The sequence below is a fragment of the Onychostruthus taczanowskii genome, unplaced genomic scaffold, assembly GCF_017590055.1.
Source record: "Onychostruthus taczanowskii isolate IOZ18803 unplaced genomic scaffold, ASM1759005v1 scaffold15, whole genome shotgun sequence".
In the NCBI taxonomy this organism is placed as follows: Eukaryota; Metazoa; Chordata; class Aves; order Passeriformes; family Passeridae; genus Onychostruthus; species Onychostruthus taczanowskii.
In genome coordinates, this window is record NW_024498685.1 from 4,029,327 (window position 1) to 4,055,772 (window position 26,446).

Consider the following 26,446-nt stretch of genomic DNA (forward strand, 5'->3'; position numbering starts at 1 on the left):
AACACCTTCAGAAACATTCTGAGGTAGAACAGTATGGATTTGTTTGCCCAGCTCTCTTATTTTTTTTTTGTTTGCTCTCTTCCCTGAGGTGCAGCTTAGTCCAGCCAGGAGAAATGCTGACCTCACAGCTCTGCTTTCCAGTGCCTCAGCCCTTGGAGGTGCCAGGCAGTGTGAACATCAGTCCTGTCAGCACAGTGCAGACTTCATGGATCTGGCACCTCAGACCTGCCTCCTCCAGGGGAAAAGCAAGGAATTCACTTATGCAAGCCCATAGTCATGGTAGTTATGCTGAAGTGATCTGTGCACCTCCTGCACTCACACTTAGAGGGCTTTGCCTTGTAGAAGACTTGTGCTTTAGTGGTAGGCAGCAAATATTTATGGCTCAGGAATATGTCTTACATGTAAAATGGGAAGACCTCTTCAGCTGTAAATTCTAGAGTTTCTTCCTTTTCCCCCAAATTGCTAAGGAAGCAATTTTTGAGACTTATTGCTGTATTGATCATGTTTGACCTTGGAGTGATTCTTTAATATTCTGTTTGAGACAGTGAGATGCTTTTTTTGCATTGCCCTTGGGAGAAATACTTTTCTTTAGTTCTTTGATAAGTCTGTAAAAAGAAAGTTAGAAAGCTCTTTTCTAAATCAGTTTTGGTTTGTTGTTTTATCAGTGGGGTTTTTTTTGTTACAGTATAATGAAGTCCTAATTGTAATGAGTTAGATGTGAATTTCAAAACTCCTCCCTCTCACCAAGCTATTTACTATAACAAATGCTATTTTGATTTTAAATTGGTTTGTCTTTGACAAGAGAAATCATTCTGAAGTTAATTCATACGTGTTTGTTGATTTTCCCCCCACCAGAGACTACAGTGGCAGAAAGACAAGCTTTGTATTTCCAAAAGAAAGCACTATCTTTAAGAGGAAAGGAATTGTCTCTCTGAATGCAGTGATCTATAATTTCTAGTCCTAGCTATTTTATTTTAAGGAGAAAAGAAGACAAACAAAATTGCCTATTACTCTTTAAAAGCTTTTTCTACTGCTCTGGGCACCTGGAAGATGCTGATTCTGACACCTTTACCTCAGCTATCTCAAGTGGGATCATATGACCAAAGTAGCTAAACCAAAGAAATGGTTCTAATATTTCTTTTTATTTCTTTGCCAGGAAAATGTAGCAGGTTATGTATAGGTTGGATTTCTTTTATTTGGAAAAACACACGGAGGGGATTTCCTGTGGCTTGTGTTGCATGGGAGATGCTGCTGCCCTCTGTTCCTGCAGCCCCACGAGTGGCTCACAGGCATGACCACACCTAGCACAAAAGCAGCTGAAGCCTGGCCTTTGAGGACCAGCTCTTCTCAAAGGCCTCTGCCTTAATAGAACGCTTTGAAAAGGGCACTGCCAGGTGTTTTGTGTTTCAGAAGTAAGGAGCACCATGGAGGGTTCTGCTGCTCCATGAGGCTGGTTTGTGTATGCTGGGTTCCAGTCTCTGAGCCCTGCCCAAGGGACTGAGCTGGCAGCCCTCAATGGCATTAGCATGGAGTTGTGAGTTGTTCTGGGGACAAAAAGGACATGCAGAACCACTGGATCCTTCAGCTGAGCTAATTGCTCATTTAACTCTTTGCCATTTGATGTACAAGTTTTATTTGTCTTTCTCTGGCATTCAGTTTCCTTTGCTTATCTGCAGTGCTGCAGCCTTGAATAACGCCATGTCCTTCCTAGAGATGTTTAACTAGAGGTTGTTTTCCCAGTTATTGATTTAATGATCAACAACTGGAGAAATATTTGATAGCTGGTTTGTTTGGAAGCAAGTGTGTATCTTGGGGGCTGAGAATGTTGTATTTGCTAGCAGTGCACTCCCTTAGGCCCAACATACCTTGTTGTGCCTCCTGGTCCTCAGTGTCAAACCCCTGGGGTAGAGTGGTAGCAGAAGATGGGCACCGCAATCAGGTCAGACAAAATGGGAAGGGAGAGCCAAATGGCAGGAGAAAAATGGAGTATATTTCCGTATCTGGGTGGGGAGGGAAGTTGAAGTTGAGCTAGAACTGGTAATTTTGATTCAGAGTTGAGAAAAAATTTTTCATCCTTTTTTTTTTTCCCCCCCAATTTTCTGTTGTAATTACCAGGCTCATCATCTTTATGGATTGATGTCTCCTTCAGCTCTGAGAATAATGCACTTTAGATGCTGTTTTGATTGCATGTAGGCACTAGTAACTGTGAATCCAAGATTCTGAAAAAGTGGATAATAGGAGTACTATAGATAACTGTGGTGCTATTTAAAACACTTATTGATAAAGAAGTCTGGAGACATGAATTCTACTCCTCTCCCTGCCTCATGATTCCTCTTTGAGCCAGGAGAAATCCATGCACTTGTTTGTGATCCTGTGGTTCAGCTCCTCTAAAGCTACATCAGAGCTTCCTGACTTGTACCCTTGCTTTTGGTACCCACAGAAAAGACCTGCTGTCTTTCCCATAGAATAGGATGAATATATTTTAGTAGTAGGACTCCTGATTTTCAGCCACCCTCTAGACCAGTGGTATGTGCTGTTGCAGTCAGTGCAAAAGCAAGACAGTTTGTACTGCTTGGTCCCTCATCATTGATTGGACTCCATTTCTATACTCAAAAATCTTGTTCAGCGTTTCTAAATGTAGCTCCCTCTGGCAAAGAGAAGTCAATTTGCTCTCCAAAACTGAGAAATTGCCCACAACAATTAGAAAGTGCTGCAACCATTAAGTGATTCTGGTTGCATCTGTTTTTGAGCGTGACAAAGCTTCTCGGGATGTCTGCAGACAGTGAGAAGTATCTGAGCCAGGAGAGCACAGATGTCTGCCTGGGTGATTGAACAGGCCTAAAGCTACACTTCCATCCTGGTGTCATGCTTTGAGAAGCAAGAGCTGATTTACCCTCTTGGGGTGGAGCTAAAGCTGAAACTCAGCTTGCTCAGGAGGCTTGGGTCTCTCCATGGCAGGATGAGTGGCCACTGCTTCCCTGGATGCCTGTGCTGGCCCCATGGATCACACTTGCTTTGAATTGCATGTGGTAATTACATTCCTCCTCAAAGAGTCAGATAACATTAAAGTGAGTACAAGTGGAGGGCATTAACTGAGCTCAAGTGAAAAACATTAATTTTAGCATACAGCATGTCTCAAATTTCTGACTCTGTATGAGTGTGGAGACCTTGTGAGCAAAAGTATCCTTTCAAGTGTAGATATTTTCCTTGAAAGCAATAAAATGACTGCATTAATGTGTCACTTGAGGCCAGTTTTCTTTACACAAAATGTGACTGATTGAACAGCTTTTTCTCTGTTATAAACATTTAGGATTGAACACAGCAGTCTGTGTGTATGTGATATGCGTTTGTGTATTTACATACAGTCACACTGTTGTAGACAGGCTAATGTATACATTCACACTACTCTATACTTGCATATTACCAACATGAATTATATCTTAGGTGATAGCTGTGTCATGCATATCGTAGAGCTGACCTTGGGAAAGATACCAAGAGTAATAATAGACACAGTGGGTAGTGTTTGTGCACTTTCTGGGCATATTAAATGCACCAGGAGTGCATAAATATCAAAGATCAGTGTCTTTAAAAATTTCTTTTAAATGCAAAAACATGCCAAATATTAATCTAAGTTGCTTTTTTTATGACCCTCAAAAAAGTTAGAGGTGAATCAAATTGGATTTTTTTAGTTGATATTGTTTAATTTTGTATTATTGCAGAAACTGGAACACAAAGAAGTTTTGGTTGGCTTGTTGTTCCTGGTTTTCCCATTCATCCCAGCCAGCAACCTCTTCTTCAGGGTGGGATTTGTGGTGGCAGAGCGAGTCCTTTACATGCCGAGGTAACTATTGCAATTGAATTTTTTTTTTTGCTAATGAGACCACCATCTCATTTTCTGAAAGCAGGCATGATTATTTCTTCCCTTTTAAGTACTTCAAACATTATATTGCGAGTCAGTGTGTTCTCTGCCTGAGAGTTTTGGTGTTACAGCATGAGAGATTTTATAGTCAGCTGAGAGAAGATTGCTTGGCAGGAGCAAAGCTACTCAAAATCCTAGCTTTTCTTTTTAAACACAGGGTTTTTTTGTGTGCTTGACACAGTTCAGTACAGAGATGAGGTGTTGTTTCTTGACCTCCAAGACTCTTTTTCTTGGCATTATCAAATTAAGTTCCTTAATGATTTTATCTTAAAGACAGCAGATGGAAAGTTAGCCTGTTGTGTTTTTATTGGGTTCTGTTCAGCTTTCCCACTCCATTAGGTGGTCAGTAAATACAAGGGAGATTTTTGCTGTCTCAAAAGGCTCCTGAATTCAATTGTGGGATATGCACAATGGGCTCCTGCCTGTAAGCTACTGATTGCATACACATCTAGGAGTGGAGATTTGCACTTGGTGAACAGGAGGAGGAAAATCCAGCCACTTCTCCATCCCTCAGCCAGTGCTCTGAATTTCTCCTCAGCTTCCAGCCTCTAACACTTCAGCTGTCTGGGTTCTTCCGATTGCATTTATGTAAGGACAGCTTTGAGGTGTCACTTGTGACATCTCCACAGTGTCCACACCAGAGGCTGCAGTGGCACTCAGAGGCCATTCATCCAAGGTGCACCAGACCATTGCCCAAATGACAGAAACACAGGCTGGATGAGGCTGGAAAGGAGCCTCAGCCAGAGCCAGTTGCCTGGGACCAGGTACAAACAGCTTTGAGTCCAAAGAGGGAGATTCCACAACAGCTCTGGGAAACTTGTGCCAGTGTAGTTTGTTCCATGCATGAGCATAAGTGAATGCTGCATCTTAGATCCTGCAAGTTAGAATTCTACCCTGCAAGCCAATTCTACCCTTGGTGCAGGGGGCCAGCCTCTATTATGTCACATGGGAACTGCCATTGCAGAGCTGATGACAAAACAGAAGTCCTCAGTTTCACCCTGGGTTACTTTGTGACAACTGAAACAGAAGTTTCATTCCACAAAACATTTAAATTATATTCCTCAGGAATTGTGCATCCAAACATCCCAAGAAAAATGCTTACTGATAGTCTTTTGAAAAGCTGTATGTATTCTGATTGTCATTGGTGCACTGTCACAAAAAGGCTGCTCCTCAGTGTAAACCTCAGGCTGTGTAGGAGCTATTGCATGTGTTATAAGGTTCTTATGCAGTTAGGCTGTGTCCCTGTGCCTCTGTACACAGACATGCTTTTTAGGTTAAATTCTGCTGACTTTGTTTACATCACTAGCCCTGCCTTTGTTAGCTGAGGGTACATCTGAAAGTATAGTGAGTGAAAGTTGTCTCTCAGAGTTCTTTTGCAAATGATACCCTCAACTAATGGATCCTGCATCATTTCAAATTAACTTGGAAATCAGATTGCTTTAAATTCATGTAACAGAAAATGAGGAAACACATGAAAGAGCAAAGCTATTAAGGAAACAGTCAGCTGAACACAGGGCTGTGTTGAGTGGTTGCATTTCTGAATCTCAAAAGAACAACTGCGGAAAATACTTCAGCTGTCAGCAGTTCTTCGTCCTCCTCCAGATGAGACTGCTGATATAATGAGAGGAGGGGCAATGAAGAAGAAAAAAGGGTATGTTTGCACAGAGAAAATTAATCAGCGTTAACATGTGTGCATATAGTTTGTATAATGCTTTTCATCTCCCTGAGGGCTTTGCAAATATATGACCTACAAAGTAGGTGATTGATAGTTGTTAGTTTTTTGGTTTTTTTTTTTCAATTAGAAAGACTGAGGTAGAAGGGATGAGATGGTTACTCTGTCAGAGTCCCTGGATCTCATATTTGGCTCAGATCACTCCTGTCCTGCTTTGCAACATTTGGTTTTTGCTCTTAGCCCAGCTGGCAGGTAGCTGGAATGGAAGGGGAAGGCAGACCCTGGCAGTGCATGGCAAAGTTGGGGACTTCCTTGCCAAATGATCTGGAGAGAGCTGAGCATCTCTTGCATCCTCCAGGTCCAAAATTGCAGGGGTGGTGAGGGGGACTTCTGCTAACATTCATGACTATGGCAAAACAAAAACAATGTGATTTTGTTTTGTTTTGCTTTTTCCCTGGGGAGGATGGCAATTTAGTAAGGATGGCTAAGGAAGTGCTAGTGTTCTTTATTTAGAGCAGCCTGTGGCAGTTTTCTCAAGTTACATCTTGAAAAGGGGTTTTCCTATCCTTTGCCCTTCGGTCTCTAAAACTCAGCAAGTCAGAGGTTGCATGCAGTTTTGTTTAGACAAAGTCCTCAAAGAGATTCAGAGGATTTGGTGATCTATGTTTTTTGGGCTTATGCTGGAAGGCACTTTCCTCTCTCTGTTTCAAGCAATAGCCTTTTGTTGATATTTATGGGTGTGGCACTTGCATTTTTATGGATGGGACAGTGGAGTATGTGTGTCACAGCCTGAAGTCCTGATTCAGTGGTGCTCAGTGGGTACCTGGAGAAAATGTCAAGCATCTTCTTTTCAATAAAAGTTAAGTAAGGATCCAAGGATTTATGTAAAATACATTATAAATAGAAAGAAGAAAGAAATAAGCCTTTTGCTCAATGTCTAATTATATGGCTGGGCCTTGCCTTCTGGGGATTGATGAGTATTTGGAACAATTCCTCTTCTGTCTGCAGCCCTGCCTCAGGGGAGAAACATACAAACTGTGTCAAAATGGTTGAGTGTTTTCTTTAATTGTGTTCAGCTAAACAGAAATATTTGGAGAAAATATTTCTTGTATTTATTTTTCATTTGAAGATTACAAGCACTTACTTGTTTAAATTAGGAATTTTTAATAATAGTATTACTTTAGCTTGAAAAACTTCATTGGAAAACTATTGTCTTTTAACTTGTAATTTTGTTTGTTTTTTCTTGTGTGTAACGTGGGAAAAGTTGTTTTCAGGAGGGCAAAGTGTGTGAAATACCTAGGGAGTGATGAACAGGATACACCTCTCTAGGCCAGTTTTCCAAAGTGGCATCACTTAAAAAGCTGAGTCAGTGAAAGAATTAAATTACAGTTTTTTCCCCTCTTCAAAATGTCGATGGAAATGCTGCTCAGAACCCCACAGACAGTATAATTGTTTGGAACTGCAGAATGACTGAGGGCAGGCAGTCGTTCTGAGTCCTGGGCAATTTGTAGTCAGGCAGGAGCAGCAGCTCTTCCTCTGTGTAGCCCTTACTGTGCAGAAACAGGAACAGCAATGGAAACTCTTGGGCTGTCCAGGAGCTGCCTGCTCTACTGGCATTCCCACAGAGCTGGGCTTGCCCTCACCTCATGGGATCAGACCTCTCCTACCAGAGCAATTTCTGTGTTTTCCTCATCTCTCACTGCTGCCCTGATAGCTGTGGCTCCTGGCTGAGCTGTTGTGTCATAGCTGGACAACTTCAGCTGTTTCCACAGCCTCATATGAACCAACAAATCAACCAAAACATCGCTCCATGGGTTATTTCCAATTTGCTGAAAGCACTAGGCAATCCAGTGGTACCTGCCCCATTTTTATGGCCACTTGTTCATGGTGGATTGCAGGGTGCACAGTTACTCTTTCCCAGCACAGGCAATTACAGGCTGCCGTTGGGTTTTTTTGCCAGCTCCTCACTATATCAAGAGTTGACATTGCAACCCTAATTGACAATACTGGGAGATGAGATCACTGCTGTATACAGGATGGCATTTACTTCACCATCTATCTTAAAATCTGCAAGAAAGCCATCATCACAAAAGCACAATTGTATTTTTCAAGAAATTAACACATCATAGTAAGGTTTTCCTCATGCCATAGCAAAGCAGAGACCACATGAATTTTTGCCTCTGCATAGAGGATGTTTTTAATCCTTTGTGCTAAAGCATTTTTTCCAGCTGGTGTAATCTCAAACATTAATAACTTCTGTAATTGGAGTGGGCAAAAAAAGGAACCTGGTATGTGGTGGAATCATCTGTAACTTTTATGAACCTGATAATTTCTGAGCAGAAGTGCTTACAAGGTAGCCACTTGGGGATGGGACTTACTGGTGCTTCTCTCCTGGGAGCATGTCATGTACTCCACATTATCTTCATTTTCCTAAAGACCAGTTGAGCAGTTTGGTTTCAGTTTCCTGTGCCACTCCTTTCTTTATTGTCATTTGAAGCTACAAGTTCACCGGGAGCTGAATCTTTATTTGCCTTTCCAAATTCTTTCAGCATTAGATCAGATCCTGTAAAGGATCATCTGATTTACAGAAGAAGCTTCTCTTTTTATTTGGAGTCAAGCACTGACCCAGTGAAGTCAGCAGTGAAAGTCTCATTGGCTCCGTTTATGAAATGAAAGTCTCATTGGAGCCAGTTTATCTTCTCCCTGATCTCAATTCAATGACACAATTAATCATTTTGCCAGTTTTCATGTTAAGTCCACAAGTCATTTGGGATTTGCATATGGAATCCAAATTACACCTGTTCATTTGCTTGAAACAGATATGATTTCACTGCCTGCTCCGTTGCTGCCATTTTTGCAGGGGCCACGGGGCAGCCAAAGTTCAAAAGAAGTGAACTGGATTATATTCCCTGTAATTCAGGTGCAGACCTGAGGGCACTGGGAGTGAAATGGGAGACCATTATGTGGTGGCAATAGGCCAGAGTGCAGCTGAGTCCCTCTTTCCTGTGAGGGATGCCTCTGTCCCCGCTGCAGGGTGTCACTTTGGGCAGCACTCTGCAAAAATGGCTCGTGGCTGGAGGCGAGCTGGCTGGGACTTCAGCTGAGGCAAGTGACCCCAGTGCTGCTTCCCCATCTGTGAAACAGGAGTAAATAACTCCACTCTGCCCTTCACAAGGGGGGCAGAGAGAGTTCTCATTAATAAATGAGGAATAACTCCTTGGAGGAAGGCTAAATGCTGTGAGCAGCTACCTTGCAGATGCATGTCCGAACTTCAGCTCCTACCTTTGGAGCCTTGCCCCATCCCTGTTAAACACTTTAAGGAGAAATCGAAGCAGCCAACCTCTGCTAATGCAGGCAAGAAATGCTGAGATGCCAGTGCCGTATATTTTGGCAAAAGGTAGTAAAGATGTAGGAATAAAAACTGAAATGATTCTGCAAAGCTGAAAAAGATGAACTCATGGCGTGTTTGGACTAGGCTGCTGTATTGTATTATTTTAACTAAATTAAAAACATGCTTTTGAGAAATGTGTTGTGTTTTGGGCATGTATGGGAAAAAGTTATATTTTTGTGGAGTTACGGGCACTAATGGCTATAGTGGAAAGATTTCTGGTTTTGTTGTGATAGATTAACCTAAAGGAAGACCTTCAAATGCATTTATTCTGCTCTTGAAAATAATAGAGATAGGTAAAGATATTGGTTTTAAAAATAATAGGTTAATGTCATCTTGTGGAAGTAATCTACTTGGGCATGTTGATTAAAAGTGGAATTCTTATTTACAAGGTAATACATTGGCCTTAAGATGATGCCTTGTCAAATTTAATAGATAATATTCTTATATGTTTAGATGGAACTGTATGGGAAATTATTTCCTATTATGGAATTCCAGAAGTCGTGACAGTATTTAAATTAAAACTGTAGCATACAGACCCATCTACACTGAAGTATATGAGATGTAGGGAAATTTCTCTGGAATCCTCATGGAATTATATAGTATTTTTCATTTATAAAATGTTTTCTTTACATATTTCATATAGTAATGAGAAACCTGGAAGGTTTCTGTATTACCTGTAAGTATTTAAGGTAGAAGTCTGTTGGTTGTGAAATCTTGGACTCAAACTCCCTAATGAAGGGGGTTTGTTTATCGTGTGACTTTTTGGAAGGAAGGGAAAATGTGTCCAGATGTTGAATAGCTATTCAAGGGTTAGTGAAATAACTAATTTCTAGTGCATATTTTCTCTCTAATAAGGAAAAGTTCCTGCATTTTCTCTAATTACATCACGTTCTGCCTAGAGGATCACATTGCTAGTATAGGTAGATCATTTTGATTACTTAGCTGATCATGTCTAAGTACCTTTAATACAGGCCTACATAGCTCTTAATTTAGAGCCAGTGACAAAGTCTTAGCACTAACTCATAAGGTACCTTTCCAAGTTAGATATATTCTTCCAGTGTTTATAGTTTGCTATGTCTTTGTATTATGACCTGCAGACTTTATTCCAGGAAAAGCCTACTTAATTCCAGTGAAAAATGTGGTATTTTATTCAGCAGGCTCAGTATAAGTTAAGTGTGTTGCTGGTTCTTGGTTGTCACACTGATACTTCCAAGCTGTAGAGATTTTTTTTTTTTCCAGTGGGATTTTTTTGTTATGTTAGGTATTATATCTTGATGGTCTTTCTGAAGTCTTTCAAAACGTCTAGTGACCAAGAAAATGTATATCAATTCCCTGTCAGCCTTACTGAGAGAGAGGCAGTTTGAACAACGCTTTTCTCATCGTTCCTGAACTCCGTACCAGTGAATGCTGCTGGCTTTCTCTGTGGCACAGAGACACACCCCACATCCTCCTTGTCTTTGGACATTTAGTCCAAAACATGACTATTAAACAGATTTTTCCCTTCTAGTACCATCTGGTTGAGCAAGTTTTGGTACTTTGATACATCATCCTGTGAAAAATACCTTGTTGTAGTTAACCCAAAACTTTTTGCCAAGGTGTGCTGATTGTAGTGAAACTTCAGACAAAAATATAAGAAACAAAAGACTTCTCCAAGCCAAGATGAAGCTTACAGTCAAAAGGAGATGGACAGCAAAAAGGATGGCTGGGGGGAGCAGCCCAGAACTGCCTCTTTGGAAGGGGACACCCATCTGAGAGGCCGGGCAAGGTAAACTTCTCTGAACTTTTGGAAAACCTGGGCCAGTGGAGTGTGGTTATTCCAGATCAGCACATGGGCTCTCATGGCTGGGGGATTTTGTGGACTCAAAACCCTACATGCGCATCCACCTGCATCCCCAGGTCTGAGACTGACCTGGCACAGTGCTTTGAATCCAGGTGATCCAGTTTGCAGGAAATGCTGCAGCTTTTGAGTTTCTGGACCTTTTGGGTGATCCAGAAAATGTTTGGGTTTTTTTTTTGTTTTTTTTTTTTTGTGTGTGTGTGTTTTGTTTTGTTTTGGTTTTTGTTTGTTTTTGTTTTGTTTTGTTTTTTTTGTCTAAGATTGGGCTTGATGATTTTGAAGTCTTTTCCAACCTTAATGTTCCTATGATTTTATGACCCAAGTGCAACCTAGCATGCACATACAAGCGCACTCTATTTCCAGATGGAAACATTCTTTTTCAAAGGTCAGAATTCATTCTGGCCCAAACAGCTCCAACCTTGAAAAACTTGACATTTTTCATAAAGCAGCATCTTTGCTACTCTGCCAGCACCGCTCATCACTGGAGCTGTGTGCCTGAGAGTGCTTTTTGGGGCAGAAAGAACCACTGTGGCTCTGCTTAATTTTGCCAGCGCTCCTTTCCACGTGTGACCGCTGTGGTGAGGCAGGAGCAGCCCCCAGGGCATGCCAGGCGTGCTTTTTGCAATCAATTACTCTCCATTAGAGAAGTGTGAGCAGTTTCGCAGGGATGAACTGTTTTTTCCCCTGCAGCAACAGCCCTGCCTGCAAGCTGCATTTCAGCCGGCTTTGCCTCTTGCTCTCAGTGCCTGTCCTCTGCTCAGGCTGCAGAGCTGGAGTAGCTAGGACTAGGAGCATGTAAAGTGTCTTGTGCCAGGTAATATATTTGTTATACTGAGGCTTAGAAACTTGTGGGGAGCTCGAAAAGTGATAGAATCCGACTGTTTGTGTTCAGCATTTGGACCTGGCAGCAGACACAGTCTTTCTGGGGGGCTGTGCTCTCTGCTCTCTGAAGGGCAGCAGCAGGGCATGGTGCATTAGTCAAAAGCACAATGGTTAAACTTGCCTCAGAGCAGCTTGGAAGCGAGGGTTGATTTTTATGGAGGGTAAGGGAGTCATCTTAAATAAGTGCTGGAAATCAAGAAGGAGTTTTGCAGCCCAGAAAGAGCCTCCTGGGTGAAATGTTGAAGCCAAGTGCATTTTCTGGTCTCAGTATACTTTTGATATAATCCCTTTTGTTGCATTAGCAGCCCCTGAATACGGCAGTGTTTCTTCCATGCTTCCACAGGCTGCTTATAGGCAACTCTTTCCCAAACTGATACGTATGCATGGATGCATCTGGATTCTTATCTAGGCTGAGCTATGAAATCTGGAGTAACTGCTTTGATTCATCTCAGTGGATTTACTCCAAGTTTACATTTGTGTAGTTGAGATTAAATAAGTTTTTAAAAAAACCCCAATCAGCTAGTTCACAAGATTTGACATCCACAAAATTACCATTAAAAAGTGTGAGGAAGGCATCTTTTCTGCACGGTTTCTCCCACCCTTTTTAAACTCCTTTTTACAGCCCTGCCTGGGTGAGTTAGAAGAGGCTGGACCTGCAGCTGCTGGTGTCCAGGCTGGTTCTCTCAGAACTTCAGTTCTCAGCCTGATCTGACCATGCACTGTGCAAAGCCACAACTTGGAAAATGCAGCAGAAAGCGTGACTAGAACGTGCCGTGCTCTTCAGGAGTTTTCCACAGCAACAGGTCTCCAAGCAATTTCTGAAGGAGGTAAAATGGTTTCTGATCCAGGCAGATTGCTATAAGCAGAGCATCCTGATAATCCAGGGCTGTAGGACATGCAGCTTTGATTAAAAGCCATCACCACAAGAGCCAAATGCAGTGAAACTGTTCCTGACCTTTTCTAAAAAGGGAGAAACCTGATCCACAGAGAACAGAGCTGTGTGCAAGCATCATCAGGAACAGCCTTGCCTTGGGAAAGGAGCTGTAATGGCCAAAGGAAAGGTTGAATTTGCAATCTAATTACCCAAGATGTGTTTGCAAATATTAAGTATCTGCTGTTTTGGCTCTACCTTTAATAGGGCAATACATACAGAGCACCATGGGAAATAAGGTCTGCATGCCACCACATTCCCATCTGCTTGTGCCTCCTATCACTTGGCTTCCTTACAGGTGGAACAATATTAACAAACCACAGAAATGATAGACAAAAATGTGTCATTACCCAGTTCCCTGTGTGCAGTCTGCCAGAATCACATGGCAGTGGCACAAAGGGTTTCCCTGCTGGGCTGCCTGGCCCTCGGCCCTTGCTGTGATTTAGGGCATGCCTGAAGTGCCACTTTAATACTGCAGGAGTCCGAAAACATGAGGAATTGTGAAACCATTGGTTTGTTTGTTCACTTGCCCAGCTTTTCTGCTGCATCATGGAATTCCTGAAGTTACAGGTTCTCCTGCAATGCATGCCCACTGTGAGCCCACATGAAATCTACCACCATGTGAACTTGGTGGGCTGTTTCTCAGGACACCAGGGGCCAAGGTGGCACCACATGAAATCTATCTACCACCATGTGAACTTGGTGGGCTGTTTCTCAGGACACCAGGGGCCAAGGTGGCATGGACTTCTCACTGCTGTAGCAGGCTGCTGCTTATCCTACAAAAGCCAAAAAAAAAAAAATAGCCTAGCAGTTTTACAATAATCCAGTAGAAAACGGATTTAGAAAAGTGGTTTGGAGATTTTGCTTGTTTCCTATTGTTTTGGTTTTGCTACAAAGTATTTCAGAAAAGTGCTTGTGTGGCAATGCTGAGAGAAAGGCTCTTCAGGAGAATGGTTCCCTCCCTAGGAAATGCTAGAGTTAACTAAGAAATCAAACAACCCCCCAAACCCAAAACCCTGCAGCCTTAATACATATGCAGTTAGCTACAGAGATGTCTGGAATGTAGTACTTAAAGGTAAGTTTTTCAAGCTGCAAACAAGTCTTTGATGAAAGGTCCTTTTAGATGGTTTCTTTTTTTTTTTCTCCTGTGTGTTTGAGCAAAACCTGATTTCCTGGTGGGACAGTGGTAAGATTTGATATGGAGACAAGTCCTCCATCACTCTGAGAAGAAAAGCAAATCTGTTTGAAATGTTCTCTGTGTTTGTAGGCAATGGCAGGGTCACAGCAGAATTAACCACATAGGAGGCATTACCCAGCAAGTTGCCTTCATCATTCGAGTGGAGTCTCACCTGCACGGGCTCTTTCCACCAGGGTACAACTGCCTGGGCTGCTGCTGGCTTGATAAAAGTCAGAGCAGCTTCAAAGGGCTCCTCTGAAGCCTGGTGAGGTCGGGATCAAGGGAAGAAGGATAAGCTTGCATCTGGGGAATGAACCTATAGTAGGGTGGGGGGTCTCTCCAGGTCCATTGACCATCAGGGCAGGTTGCTGCTGCAGCAGCTCCATCTTCGCAGTTTCACTGGTTTGAAATGCCATGGTCACTGTGATAAAGTTAATTTCTGTACTGGGACTGTTGGGTCTAGTGTGAAACAAGTGAAGTAAGGTATGACAGATTATGCGGTTTTGGAACTAGGAAACAATAGTAATATAATTATGTTTTTTGGACAGATGCTTTAATGCATTGGTGCGGACACTCTGCTTTGTTCAGAACAGATCATGGGATCTGGAGGAGGTGTAATGTGATGCTGACTGTGCCTCAGACTGAGTACTGCTGCTAAGGCAGAAATTCCCAACAGCTGGAACAGGATTTGACATAAATACCAAGACATTGATGTTTGCATTTTTTGTTTTCTGGATGCATTCACTGTTCTGTAGGAAGAGTCTGTTCTTAAATACGTGAAGGTGTAGGGAAATTTGAAAATGACCTTGTGCTAAAGCAATTAAATAATATTTATTTCAGATCATTAATTCCAAGGGAAGGATAAAATTGAGGAAAGGCAAAATAACAGAGTGAAAACCTGTTTGAGGCATTTCTTGTTGGAAAGGGAGGGATCATTACTGAGATTAGCTTTTCAGAGGTTTTAAAGTAGGGTTCAATAACTGTAAAGGCTGGATTGTTTGGCATCAACATCTCTATAGTTCTAAATGTTGGTTGCAGTTAATGTAGGTGCAATAAATACCTATGTGCAAAAGAGTTAATGAAAGAACAGCCCAAGTACAACAAGAAATGTGTTACAGCAAAGTGCAAGCATAATTGACATAAATATATAGGTAACCACTTCTGAAGAATGGGAGAACTCAAAACCAGCAGTGAAAGAGTTCTGAATGATCAGTGGATCTGATCCTGTCTCTGGATTTGCCCCGTATGTCTATGCTTCTCTCAGTGTTCTGTAAGGCACTTGTACTGTGCCAGAGACACTGCAGTGGTGCTAATCAGTACGAGCAACAAAGGCAGGTTTTTTCCTCAGTGACAGGAAGAATTCTTGTCCTTCTCCATCCTTGGGAAGCCTAAGCAATAGCAATGTTTCCAGCTCTCCAGGAGAGCAGAGAAACCATGCCAAGAAGCACACACAGAGCTCCTCAAATATGGAACATTTTCTTTTTTCTGATTTCCACATTGACTTTCACCATATTGCATGCTTGCCTGCAAGGTCACCTCTGACAGGGGAATTTTGTTCCTAGTTTTTCTTACCTTGTAGCGTTCTCACTGGGAAGTTGCTTGACCATCTCTGTACAGACCAGGAAAGACTGTAAAGGTCTGGCCAGAGTGGGCAGGGGCAATGATCTCTCTGCTTCCAGCCTGCCTGCTTTTAAATATGGATTCATCTGGGGTTCAAGGTGTGCCAGTGTTTGGGAAGGGCTATGTTTTGTCCCTGTTTATTGATTGTCCTCAAGTGTTATTCGAGAGCCTTCTGCTCCCTTACTTCATCAGGGAGAGCTGCCTGGACTAAGATAGGTTTTAAGTCTGACACTAAATCAGGTGCTAAGTAACCTGAAGGGTTCTAGATAAGCTAATGAAATTTGTTGAGCAATAGAAATTTAAATTCCTTGTAAAAAATGACAAGTACAATTAGTGATTACAAAGTACAGCAACTAAAAGCGCTGAATTTCCAACTCAGAGGGACATCACTGGAGGAATTAACATAGCCCTTTAATTAAGGTAAATAATTACTGAATTGATGTAAATTTATTCAGGAATAAGACTTCAGTCCAAATTTGGCTTGTGAAAATGCCACAGGAGTTACTCATGGAGTGTCATGGAAGTGCTGGGGGCTGGAGATGACTGTGTGTCAGTTCATGGGAGGGCAGCAAGGAATCCGCCAGCACATCTCAGCTCTTCTGGGCTGGGCACTAGAAGGGGCAGGCTGGCCTTGATGTAAAAGTGCAAGACCCAGAGAGGCACTTCTGCCTTTTGGTGCTCTCTGTCACCTGCTCCTGCAGCAGCATTGACTACAGCACTCGCTTTCCTGCCTCAGCTTCACAATTTGTAAACTGGAATTAATAGCAGCCACCGCTGGGATTGTTTGGAGACTTCCCCCTGTTAAAATGCCTGTCATTTCCACACTGCTCCAGTAGTGCTCAGTATTACTGTTATTACATGGTGCTTTCCTGGCTTGCTGTTCAGAAAAGCAGCTGCCTTCTGTGGCTGGTGTAAGCTACCATTATGCTGGGTTGTATTATGTATGTGACTGTACTTTTGGCATCTGGGTCTATCATTTAGATTAATTTGGAAATTGTGTAGTGACTTGAGGAAAACTGCAGTTGAATTGAAGTTTGTTAGCCCAGAAAATATCATTAGTCCAAAAATCCCCTGTAATTGTATAATAAATGCAATAGTGGATGGTCTTGCATAAAAACCAGACACTTGAAATATAACTTTAGGTACATTTTGCCTTTTCTTTTTTTTCCCCCACAGTATGGGGTACTGCATCCTTTTTGTCCACGGTCTAAAAAAGCTGTCTACGTGGCTAAAGAAATGGAGAATTACTGTTCCGACCCTCTTTGCTTTGCTGCTGCTGCTCTTCTCTTGGAAGACAGTGAAACAGAATGAAATCTGGCTGTCACGAGAATCCCTTTTCAGGTAGGTGTGACCACAGGAGAATACTTGCATTTTTGTGTTGTGTATAGTAGGTTTGTTACATGGAATAGTTTTCTTTAGAAAAAAGTTGTGCTATTGATGTGCTGATCTAATTAACATTTTTATTATCATAAAATAACACTTTCTGTTGTGTGATAACTGTGCAAACACTGGTGTCAGCAGTATATGTTCTGATGGACAAACTTTAGTTCTGACAATCACATTTTTAAGACATGCTGTTTTTAACTAACTTTGATTCTGTAGATTTAATGATAGCGTTATGCTTTAGTTTCTAAGGACATAGCAAAAGTTTTTTGCAGCACTCCAGAATGCCATAGTAACGCTACTGAAGATATTGAAATTTCTTTAGCAATGTTCTAATGACAAAAATAAAATGCCACACAGTGCCAAACTTAATGTACCATATTTCATTTTATTTGATTACTCTTTGCCAAACAGCTCTGTTAACAACCTCATTTATGTATTTTCTTGCATTGAAACAGACTGTTTCATTTTGTGTTTTGCTAGAAAATGTATTGCATTTGCCTCCAGCTGCTTTCAGCAGTTGTCTAATTGTGAAGTAATTGCAGAAACACAGGTGATCTGCACACAGGTTGAGCTTTATTTCCTAACTTATTGGCCAGAGCAAAGTTTAATTTATGCAGCACTAAAAGTATGAAATTGTTTTTTATGTGTACCCTTTGGTCTTCAGCAAACACTACTGAAGTGGTTGGAGCTCTCTTAGAGGGGCTGGTTTTTAAAAAATCTGGAACTGGGGTTTCTCCCCTCTGCATGATTCATGGAATATTCCGAGTTGGAAGGGACCCACAAGGATGATTGAGTCCAGCTCTTAAGTGAATGGCCCATAGAGGGATGGGATCAAACCCACAACCTTGGCACTATTAACAGCACACTGACCCATGGAGCCAATCCCAGCTCCCTGCTGGCTCCCTCAATCACTGTTTGCTGTTCAAGCAGGGGTGACTGGCCTGGACTCACACAGCAATCCCCGTGGGACACACCTCCAGTGCAAACCGGGCCACTTGGAGGGGGAAGTAGGAGGGTTTCCAAGTGGGACCGCTCTCTTACTGAAGGGGAGGTGGGAATATGACGATTCCATTTGCAGACTTGCAGGCATCATATGGTGTTGTGTTGTGCACAGCTGTGGTCACCCAGGTTTAACAGTGATGATGTTAAACTGTAGCAGGTGACAGGAGGAGATTTCCTTCTACTAAGGAGCATTCTAGGGGCAGTATGGAGTGCTGTGGGGTCTGTGGCAGAAGAGAGGGATAAGGTTATGTCTGCTTAATTGGATACAAATGGAATTTTGTCCTTCCTGCCTCCATTCAAAGCAGGGTGACTATTTACTGCCAGTTCCAGTTCCGAAGTCGTGCCACTGCTGCAGTGCAGCTCTGAGCTGGAGCTAACACACTTTACCTCCAGAGAGGGACTTGGGGTAGCCCAGGGCAGTACTCAGGGCTCAGTGCCTTAGCTTGAGCTGTTTCCCTCTTCAGCTCAAGACTTTTGGGGATGGGACCAGGAGAGAGGTCTGCCCCAGGCTTTTGAGGGGATGGCAGAACTCTTAAATTCCTGCTGGGTCACCTCGTATTGTGGCCTGCCCCTGAGAGCAATAAGCAGCAGCTGCTGAAAAAAAGCACTGTAAGAACAGGGCCAGCAACAATAATGCTTCTCTCCAGTTCTTTCCCAGCTTGCAGTAATCTGCAGTTTAAAGACTTCCTGAGTCAGGAGTTACTTGCTATTTTTGCTTTTAACAGCCACTGATGGACTTTTCTTCCATAATGTCTCTGACTGCTTTTTCAAATCTATTTATAGTTTTGGCTTCTACAGCATCCTGTGCGCTGGGCTCTGTCATTAAATTACAGAGTGTGCACACTAAGATTTCCCTCTGTGTGCTGTGGGCCTTCTGCCTGATTAGCTGGTTTGGTGTCCCCTACTTCTGGTGTGCTGAATGAGTTGTGTGTAGCCATCAGCTTGTCACTTAGATAAAGGCACTTCCATGCCTTGAAGCCCCATGCCCTCACCTAAGGCTGTCTCCTTTTCACACTGAAGTCAGCTGGTCTTGTACTCCCCTCACATGGAAGCTGTTCTGCATTTCTGATTCCTTTTGTCAGTCTTCTCTGGATACTTTCGTACTCTAATCCATCCTTTTGAGAAAAGGGCCAGAATCACCTTTCAAAAGGTATGTGCAGCACAATAACATAGGACTGCTTTCTGGTTTTTGTTCCCTTCCTCTACTAGTTCTTAATTTTCTGCCTTTTATGACCTCTCCTAAGCAGTGATTGATAATTTCACAGCACTCTCAATGCAAATTCCATGACACCTACTGTGCCAGGTTTTTAGGCATGAATCTGTGTGCAGATTTTGAGTGTGTGTGTACACACTCTCTGATGCTTGTGTCTGTACCAGCGCTGTGTTTCTTGTGCCATCTTTTCCCCCAGTATTGAAATGCTGTGAGGTCCTTCTGCAACAAGGTTAATTCTTGCAGTGTGATTCGCATTGGTGTCATCAGCAAACGTGTCCCCTCCCGTTTGCTCCCCTTTCAAGATCCTTTGTGAACACCTGAAGTAGCTCAGGTGCCATTGCATGTCTCCTGGGAGCCCTGCTTGTACTCTTCTCTAGCTGTAAAAGCTGTTCACATAGTCATGCTCTTTGCTTGCTGTCTTTCAACTAAGTATTGATTCATGAGAGGATCTTCCCCTCTTACTCCATGATGCCTTGAAGAAATTGCAAGTCTTTAGTGAGGGATTTTATATTAAAAAAACCCTTTTGAGCATTTAAGTGCTCAACATTGGTGTATGTGATTTTGGTTGACTGGGCTATATTTGGATATTTATAAAGACTCTCCATAGTTTCAGTAACACGTACATACCTGTTGAGTCTGTAAAACACCAACAGATCTTCCCAAATAACTTCTTTCTGGAGTATGCAAGGCTAATTATTTGTTGGACTGTAGTTACCCAGAAATGTGCTAGAATTACAATTTATTATGGTTTTCCCCAAATTACCTGAAGTGAAAATCACACTTTCTGGTCTGTTTCCCCCTCAAGATCCCTTCCCTGGAGCCAAATGAAGTCATGTTCATCAACTTCCACTTCCCTAGTGCCAGTCTCATTTAAATTATGAGCTACCTACCGCAGCTAATAGCTGCCTGTTTGATTTCCTTTGGATGCATTCTACCAGGCCCAACGGATTCATAAATGCTCTGGGTGTTGATTTGTTTTAAAGCCTCTTTTACTGCCACTTCAGACAGAGACAGTGCTTGGGTCGTGCCCTGTGAGGAAAGGCTCCTTCGGTTTCCCTGTAGCCAGCACTGGTGCAGAGAATCCATTTAGCTTTTCTGCTGTGGTCTTTTCTTCTTTAAGCACTACTTTTAGACCTCCATCATCTATTTGCCTTAGGGGATCTTTGGCAGGTTTCCTCTATCTGATGTATTCCATTATTAGCTTTGATAGCTTTAGCAAGTTTTTCTTTAAATCTCTTTTGGTCTGCCTAATTATGGTTTATGTTTAACTGGCTGACGTTCATGCTCTTTTCCTTTTTCCTTCTGTAGCCGTTCCTTTTTAAAGAATGGTTTTAATTTCTCATAGCTGTCTTTTCTGTGCTGTTTACTCTTATTGGCCTTTTTGTTGTCCTTTTAAGATCTTCTTTGATAGGTGTTACACATCTCTCACAAGTCTGCAATGTGGTAGGACCCTCCTTGTTGATGGGAAGGAAATGAAAAAGAAGAATAGTATAGCAAGAAGATAATGTCATTCCAGGAGTGAGAGATCTCCCCTGTGGGGAAGAAGGAGGAGGCTGATGAGGAGAGGAGGGAGGTATGTGAAACAACAATACATTTTAATGGAGAGAACAGGAGGAGGATACAGAGCAAATCTATAGATGTGGGAAAGGAGACCTAATCAACCTACTTGGTATTCTCTGTGTGTGTTGAGTTTTTTTAAGAAGTTTGTGCTGGGAGAATCTTTACTCACAATCCTAGTTCTTCATTCTTCTTTCTCCAGTTGCTGCTTTAATTAATTACTACTTCTTCCCTCCTCTCAGTTTTTTTTTCTTTCATCTCTACTTTTTGTTCCTCTGTTTGCTTGTTTCTGCAGGATTGGTCTGTCTTGATTCCCTTGACTTTAGCAGGCCTGTTCTGTTAAATATTATTTTTCTGTGCTGGTCCAGGAGATGTTTGTATACTCAGTGTGTTCCTAGCTTTGTGCTTGTACCCCATTCCATCCCTTTCTTAAAACTTACACCATTTTGACATTGTATGACACTCTTGCCATCTCTGGGCCACTGTGGCCACTCAGTCTTCAGCCCAGGTACCAAGTTTTGTGGGTGCAGAGATCTTGCTGGGTGCTGGCTGAAAGCAGCAGTGTGGGGGAGGATGCTGCTGTCTGAGGAAATTATGCATCTCCACATATATTCACAAGCATGTGTGCAAGGACTAAATGAGAAGCAAATGAACCACAAGTATCAGAAGTGGCCAAATATATAGAGAGATATATGAGGCATATTATTCTAAGATATCTCTAGAAGCCCCAAGCAGTTTCTCTTACTGTGTTGGCAGGTGATCAGGGAGGATTTACTTGTTAATTATTTAAGGAACTGCCCTCTAGAGTGAATGCACAGGCCGGAAGGTCAGACTCAAACTGTGGTCAGTGTTAATGTCCAAAGCTGGGGAGAGCTGTGGGCTGATCTCTGCATCCTCTGTCCTGACCTTTCCAGGCTTGTCAAGCTGCCGTATTTCCTGTTGCTCCTGGAAAGCGTCCGCACGCGCTGCCCGCGTTTGTGACAGTGCCTGGAAACCCAGTTGTAACCAGCAGAGGAACTGTACAAAAATGATGCTTTCTTAGTCAGCAGATCTCCTTCCCAAGCCAGGTCTGCTGACTTCAGGAATTTGCAAAAACTGCTCCAGCCCCAAAGTGGCATTTACTGCTCTGTTATTTTGTTAACTCTGAAAGCTGGCTGAGCTGAAAAGAGCAAGTCCCATTGCATTTTGGGCATCTTCTATAGGACAGTTTAATATGGTCCCACACAGATATCTGTGAAATCAGTACAAGGGTAGGAGGCCAAGGAAGGTGGTTGTTTGTGTCATCCAGAGAATAATTTGTTGTAGAGAATCTTTGTTGATGATAATGATTCCCAAAGCAGAGGAGACACCATCAGCTTCCCAGGGTTCCTGCTGAGGCAGGAGTGGTCTCATGTTCTTCCAAACTGAGCACTTTTCATATGGATATCACAGAAAATCGATGAAGCCTCAGCCCTGCATTCAGTCACCTTGTAGAGCAGAGCATGCACTTAGGAAAACAAGAGTGGGGATCGCAGGGCTTTTTTCCCAACTGAAGTGCAATTTGGATGGTGCTGGCATTTGAGGTTGGAAAATACCAGTGGCATTTAATTTCTCTGATTTATGGCTTTTTGTTTTTCCCTGGGGAGGAAGTGTTACGTAAAAAGGTTTGCCTATTGTTTATTTTCCATTTGTGTTGCTTACTGCTGTCGTAGAAATCAGAAGGGAAGGAAATCCTCTGGACAAATGACGTCCAGTGTCAGTGGGCTTGTTTCTGGCTGGAGCCAGATCGGTGCCGTAGGTTTTCAGAAGGGCATGTGTGTGACAGGCTGGGGAACAGGGCAACAGAAGAGTTTGGAAAAGCACATTGGAAAATTATATTGAAATTGTGAAAGACTGGGAGCTTGTGGGAAGCAGAAATGGAAAAACATTGTGTTCTCCTTTGTTATTTATACTCCACCCTTTCCTTCTTGGCTTTCACTGTGGACATCATTGTTTCCTCTGTCAATGAGCAAACAGCGTTCTCGACTGGTCAGGAATCACTTGGCAGGAGTGTTAACTCCTAAACTCTCCTGAAAATTCCCCTCTGCGTCCAGTGCCGTGTTTGCTGCCTCCCCCAGGGCAGAGGCTCCAAGCAGCTTCAGTCATTGCTATGTGCATTTGCAAAATGAAACATTCCCCCTCCCTGCCCATGTGAGGAGAATAAATAGGTCAGTGTGATGCAGAAGAGAGCATCTTAAGAATCCAAACCCATTTCTGCCTTTCCTGTGTCACCCCTGCCACTAGTAGAAGCACACAGATGCAAGAAGCTTTATTAGTGATGTTCTAATAAATGGGACCAGCGGAATTAGTGATAAATTCTACTTAAAGGAAAACAGTCCAGAATTAAAATACTTAAATGTATGTATCTTGCTGTTAAAACTGTATCTCATTAGAACTGAAGTGCTGGTGCATGTGTAATGTACTCCTCACTGTCAGCTCAGTCTGCTCTGTTTCAGCAGAGGCTGTAGCAGAGCAGCTCCTTGCACGTAGCTCTGAGAGAGCAGCAGTTTCGAGTGCCATGTCTCTGCCTGTAACACTGATGCTGATGTAATGAAACCCTCTCTGTATAAGAATTAATATTCCAGTAATGCCCAGAGGTTGTAAGTATGTAGTTAATAGCTCCCAAGGCCAATGGAAATTAACACAGCCATAGCAGTCACACATTACTTGCTGCTGGTGCAGTATATCTTTGTGAAAACTAATATAGAAAATCATTCTCTTAAGAATAGCATCAATTAACTGATTTAATTCAGCGATTAGTCACAAAATGTCTTATTCCTGTAGTGCTCCCAGTAAGTAATTTGGAAATACCTGATGATTAGGAAGCCAAATGCAAGGTGTATTTTTAATTTTAGAAGGCAAATCGTGGCTGTGTTGAGCTGAACTCTGCAAGGCAGCTGTGGGTGAAGCTTTGGAAGCTCTCACAAGTAGGTGTTAGTGATGCTGGATGCCACTGGCTGCAGATAACCAAAAGAATACCATATTTTCCACTGCAATTCCTCAGTGCTGTTCTGCAGTGAAATCCCCCTCAAAGGGTTTCTGCAGCTCTGGGTGCATTTTTCCCATGAAGAGAGTGTGCACCCCACAGCAGGGGCTGCCTGTGACCCTGTCTCATTATGATTAACTTCCATGCTAACCAAAGTTAAACGGGAGAGGCAGACAAGGCAAAGCAACAAGACTTGGGAATTTTCTGGTCCTTGCTTTTCCTACCTGAGGTAGCAGGGTTGGAGATGCTGGGAATAGAAAAGAGAGCAGCTGGCAGGAATCTGCTTGTGAGCAAGAAACAGCACTTTGTCTGCTTTTACCTGAACAGATTCATCCATCCTTATTTCCCGTTACCTCAGAGAGCCCCTATTTATGTTCTGGAAAGTATTCCCGCATTAAACGGAGTACTGACTTCTCTGGATTCTTGCAGGGGAAATGTTTCTGCAGTGTACGTGCTCCTGTGATTTCTTTCTCTGTTTAACCTTGAAACGGCATTTCCTCTGGCTGTGCAAGGTGTGCCTTGCTTTCTGTGCTCTCAATTAAGCGAATAAGCATATGCTTGCTTTTGTCTTTGTGCCCTCATTATTAATTCCAAATGTTGAGTTCAGTCTACACGTGGCAGGGGAGACGAAGGGGAGGGATGGGGTGGCTGTGCAGCCAGATATCCTCAGTCATGTATTATAATGCTAGAGTGCTATTTTGCCACCTCAGTGTTAGAGTCCCCATTAGCCCTCACCTCCTGGGCACACTCTGCTCAGCCTTAAGCAGTGCACATGTGCTGGTACTTGGAGTATGCCATGCATTCCATCTAGTGGCTGATACACATGGAAAAGATACCCTCTTTCTGGTGTCTGCAGTGCCAGGTTTAAATCAAGATTTTCATAAGATGCTTCGTGACACTCAGGTTTAAGCAGGGACCCTGTTTTTAGAAAGTACTGCATGCTTTCCCTCTAAATATTAACCATTTAGGTTTTGGTCTTTTAATTTAGTAATTCAGATTTTAGAATACAGCAGTATCTGGCCACAAGGAGCGTTGCAGTGTTGCTGCTGGGAGTGCCTGCAGTGACAGCGACAAGGATGGGTTGAATTGCTGCCACACATTTCTGTCTGCCCGGGGCGCTTGGCACGTGGGACAGGCTGGGAGTTCAAACATGAGCTGTGCTGGCACAAGTGCACTGGAGGTGATGAGGTGCTCGGATTATGAGCAAGCTTTTCGGGAGAAGGGAGGGAGGGACTGCGAGAAGAAGGTGGACCCAGGGGAAGGGGGGGTAACCTGGCTGCTAATGGTGTCCTGCTTCTGTTCCTCTCCACAGCTCAGGAGTGAAGACTCTGCCCCACAACGCCAAGGTGCACTACAACTATGCCAATTTTCTGAAAGACCAGGGCCGTAATGTTGAAGCAATCTACCACTACAAAACTGCTCTCAAGTAAGTCCCTCAGGGGCCTGGTGGGGCTTCTGCTGTTGACCCATCTCCTTCCTGACAGGCATGAGGTGAGTTGGCTGCTCGTTGTCCCTGGCTCCTGGGAAGCAGCTTGGCTTTGGGAGCCTGGGAAAGTTCCCTGGCTCAGTGTTTGTGTGTCATGAAATGAGGTAACCTGGCTTCCCTCCAGCTCCACGTGTGTGTGTGTGTGTGCACTTCAGTACATGAGATAGAAATGTTACCATAGCTACACGTTGAGCGATGAGGTGTCATTTACGCAGCTGAATGTATGCTGGTAAGCAGGAGGTAGTTGTCCTAAATGCATTTTCAGGTTCCTGGCCCATTTATCTTTGTAAATTGTTAATGGTGCATGCCTGGAAAATGTCAGTGCAGTAGCCATCTGAAGTGCAGTAACAATGATAGTACTTACTACTTGTGTGGAGGCTTCTGTCCACAGAGCTTTGCATGAATGCTAAACTAATTGATCCTGAAAATGCTCCTGTGCAGTAACAGGGCAAATACCATCGCTGAGGTTCTGTGCAGGGGGAAGCTGAGGCAGCAGGATGAATTGCCTTGCTTGTGGATGAATGGTAAATCAGGGCTCAGGTCTGGGCTGTAATTTGGGACATGTCCTGTGGTACCTGTATACCCTCCCTTCACACACAGATGGGGTCGCTCCCTGTGAGCAGCTTCCCTCCGCTTGCTGCTCCTCCCACTGCTGTTCATGCAGCTCAGCTGCTCCCCAGGCAGTGCTCAGTGCATCAAGCAGCTCACCCTAGATCCACAAACCTCTCTCTGGTTTTTGGGACTTGGGAAAAAGAACAAGCCCCTCTGGGGAACGAATGCAAGGAAAAGGGCTGGAGGATGGTGTGGTGGCAAGGGAGGGCAAGCATGGAGTGCACAGATAGTGTTTTCAGGAGTAGAAGCGTGTTTGGGAAGGACAGGTAAGGTGAAGAGTGGCTCTGATGGACAGCAAGGGCAGAGTTCAGCTCCACAGGGCATGCCAGGAGGTGGAAGAAATGTTCTTTCCCGACATATGATGTGACAGAAAACTCCAGAAATTACATGTATGTTTTGTCTTTTGGCCAGCTGACAGTGTTATGATAAAAGCTCTCCAAGGGCTCCTAGCCCACCCAGGCTGACCTGTGAAGACAGGAGTTCATTGTCACTGAGGAGGGACTGAACCTGGGTGAAGGTGATTTTTCGCTTTTTTGAGCAACATCCTGTTCTTTTTTGCCATGCTGGGCATTTAGGAAGTCATTTAGAAAAACCTTCTATTTTTTTAAAGTTTCCAGCAATGGAAAATCCAGCACAACCACCAGTAAATGGTATTGAAGGTTAATTACATTGGCTGTTGAAAATGTCCTCCCTTATTTTTAGACTGATTTGTTTGACATCAGCTTCCAGTCATTGAATTTGTTTACACCTTTCAATG

General features: G+C 43.1%; 1 protein-coding gene across 4 annotated transcripts in view; it reads left to right on the forward strand.

Moving 5' to 3' along the window:
- The window catches only part of TMTC1 (transmembrane O-mannosyltransferase targeting cadherins 1), a 137,563-nt gene that overhangs the window by 71,955 nt on the left and 39,162 nt on the right, over positions 1-26,446 (forward strand). For all 4 annotated transcript variants that reach the window (XM_041398548.1, XM_041398551.1, XM_041398550.1 and 1 more), the window contains 3 exons: positions 3,720-3,841; positions 16,606-16,770; positions 24,904-25,017. In XM_041398548.1, the coding sequence (XP_041254482.1) occupies positions 3,720-3,841; positions 16,606-16,770; positions 24,904-25,017 (401 nt within the window). The remainder of the gene's footprint in view (positions 1-3,719; positions 3,842-16,605; positions 16,771-24,903; positions 25,018-26,446) is intronic.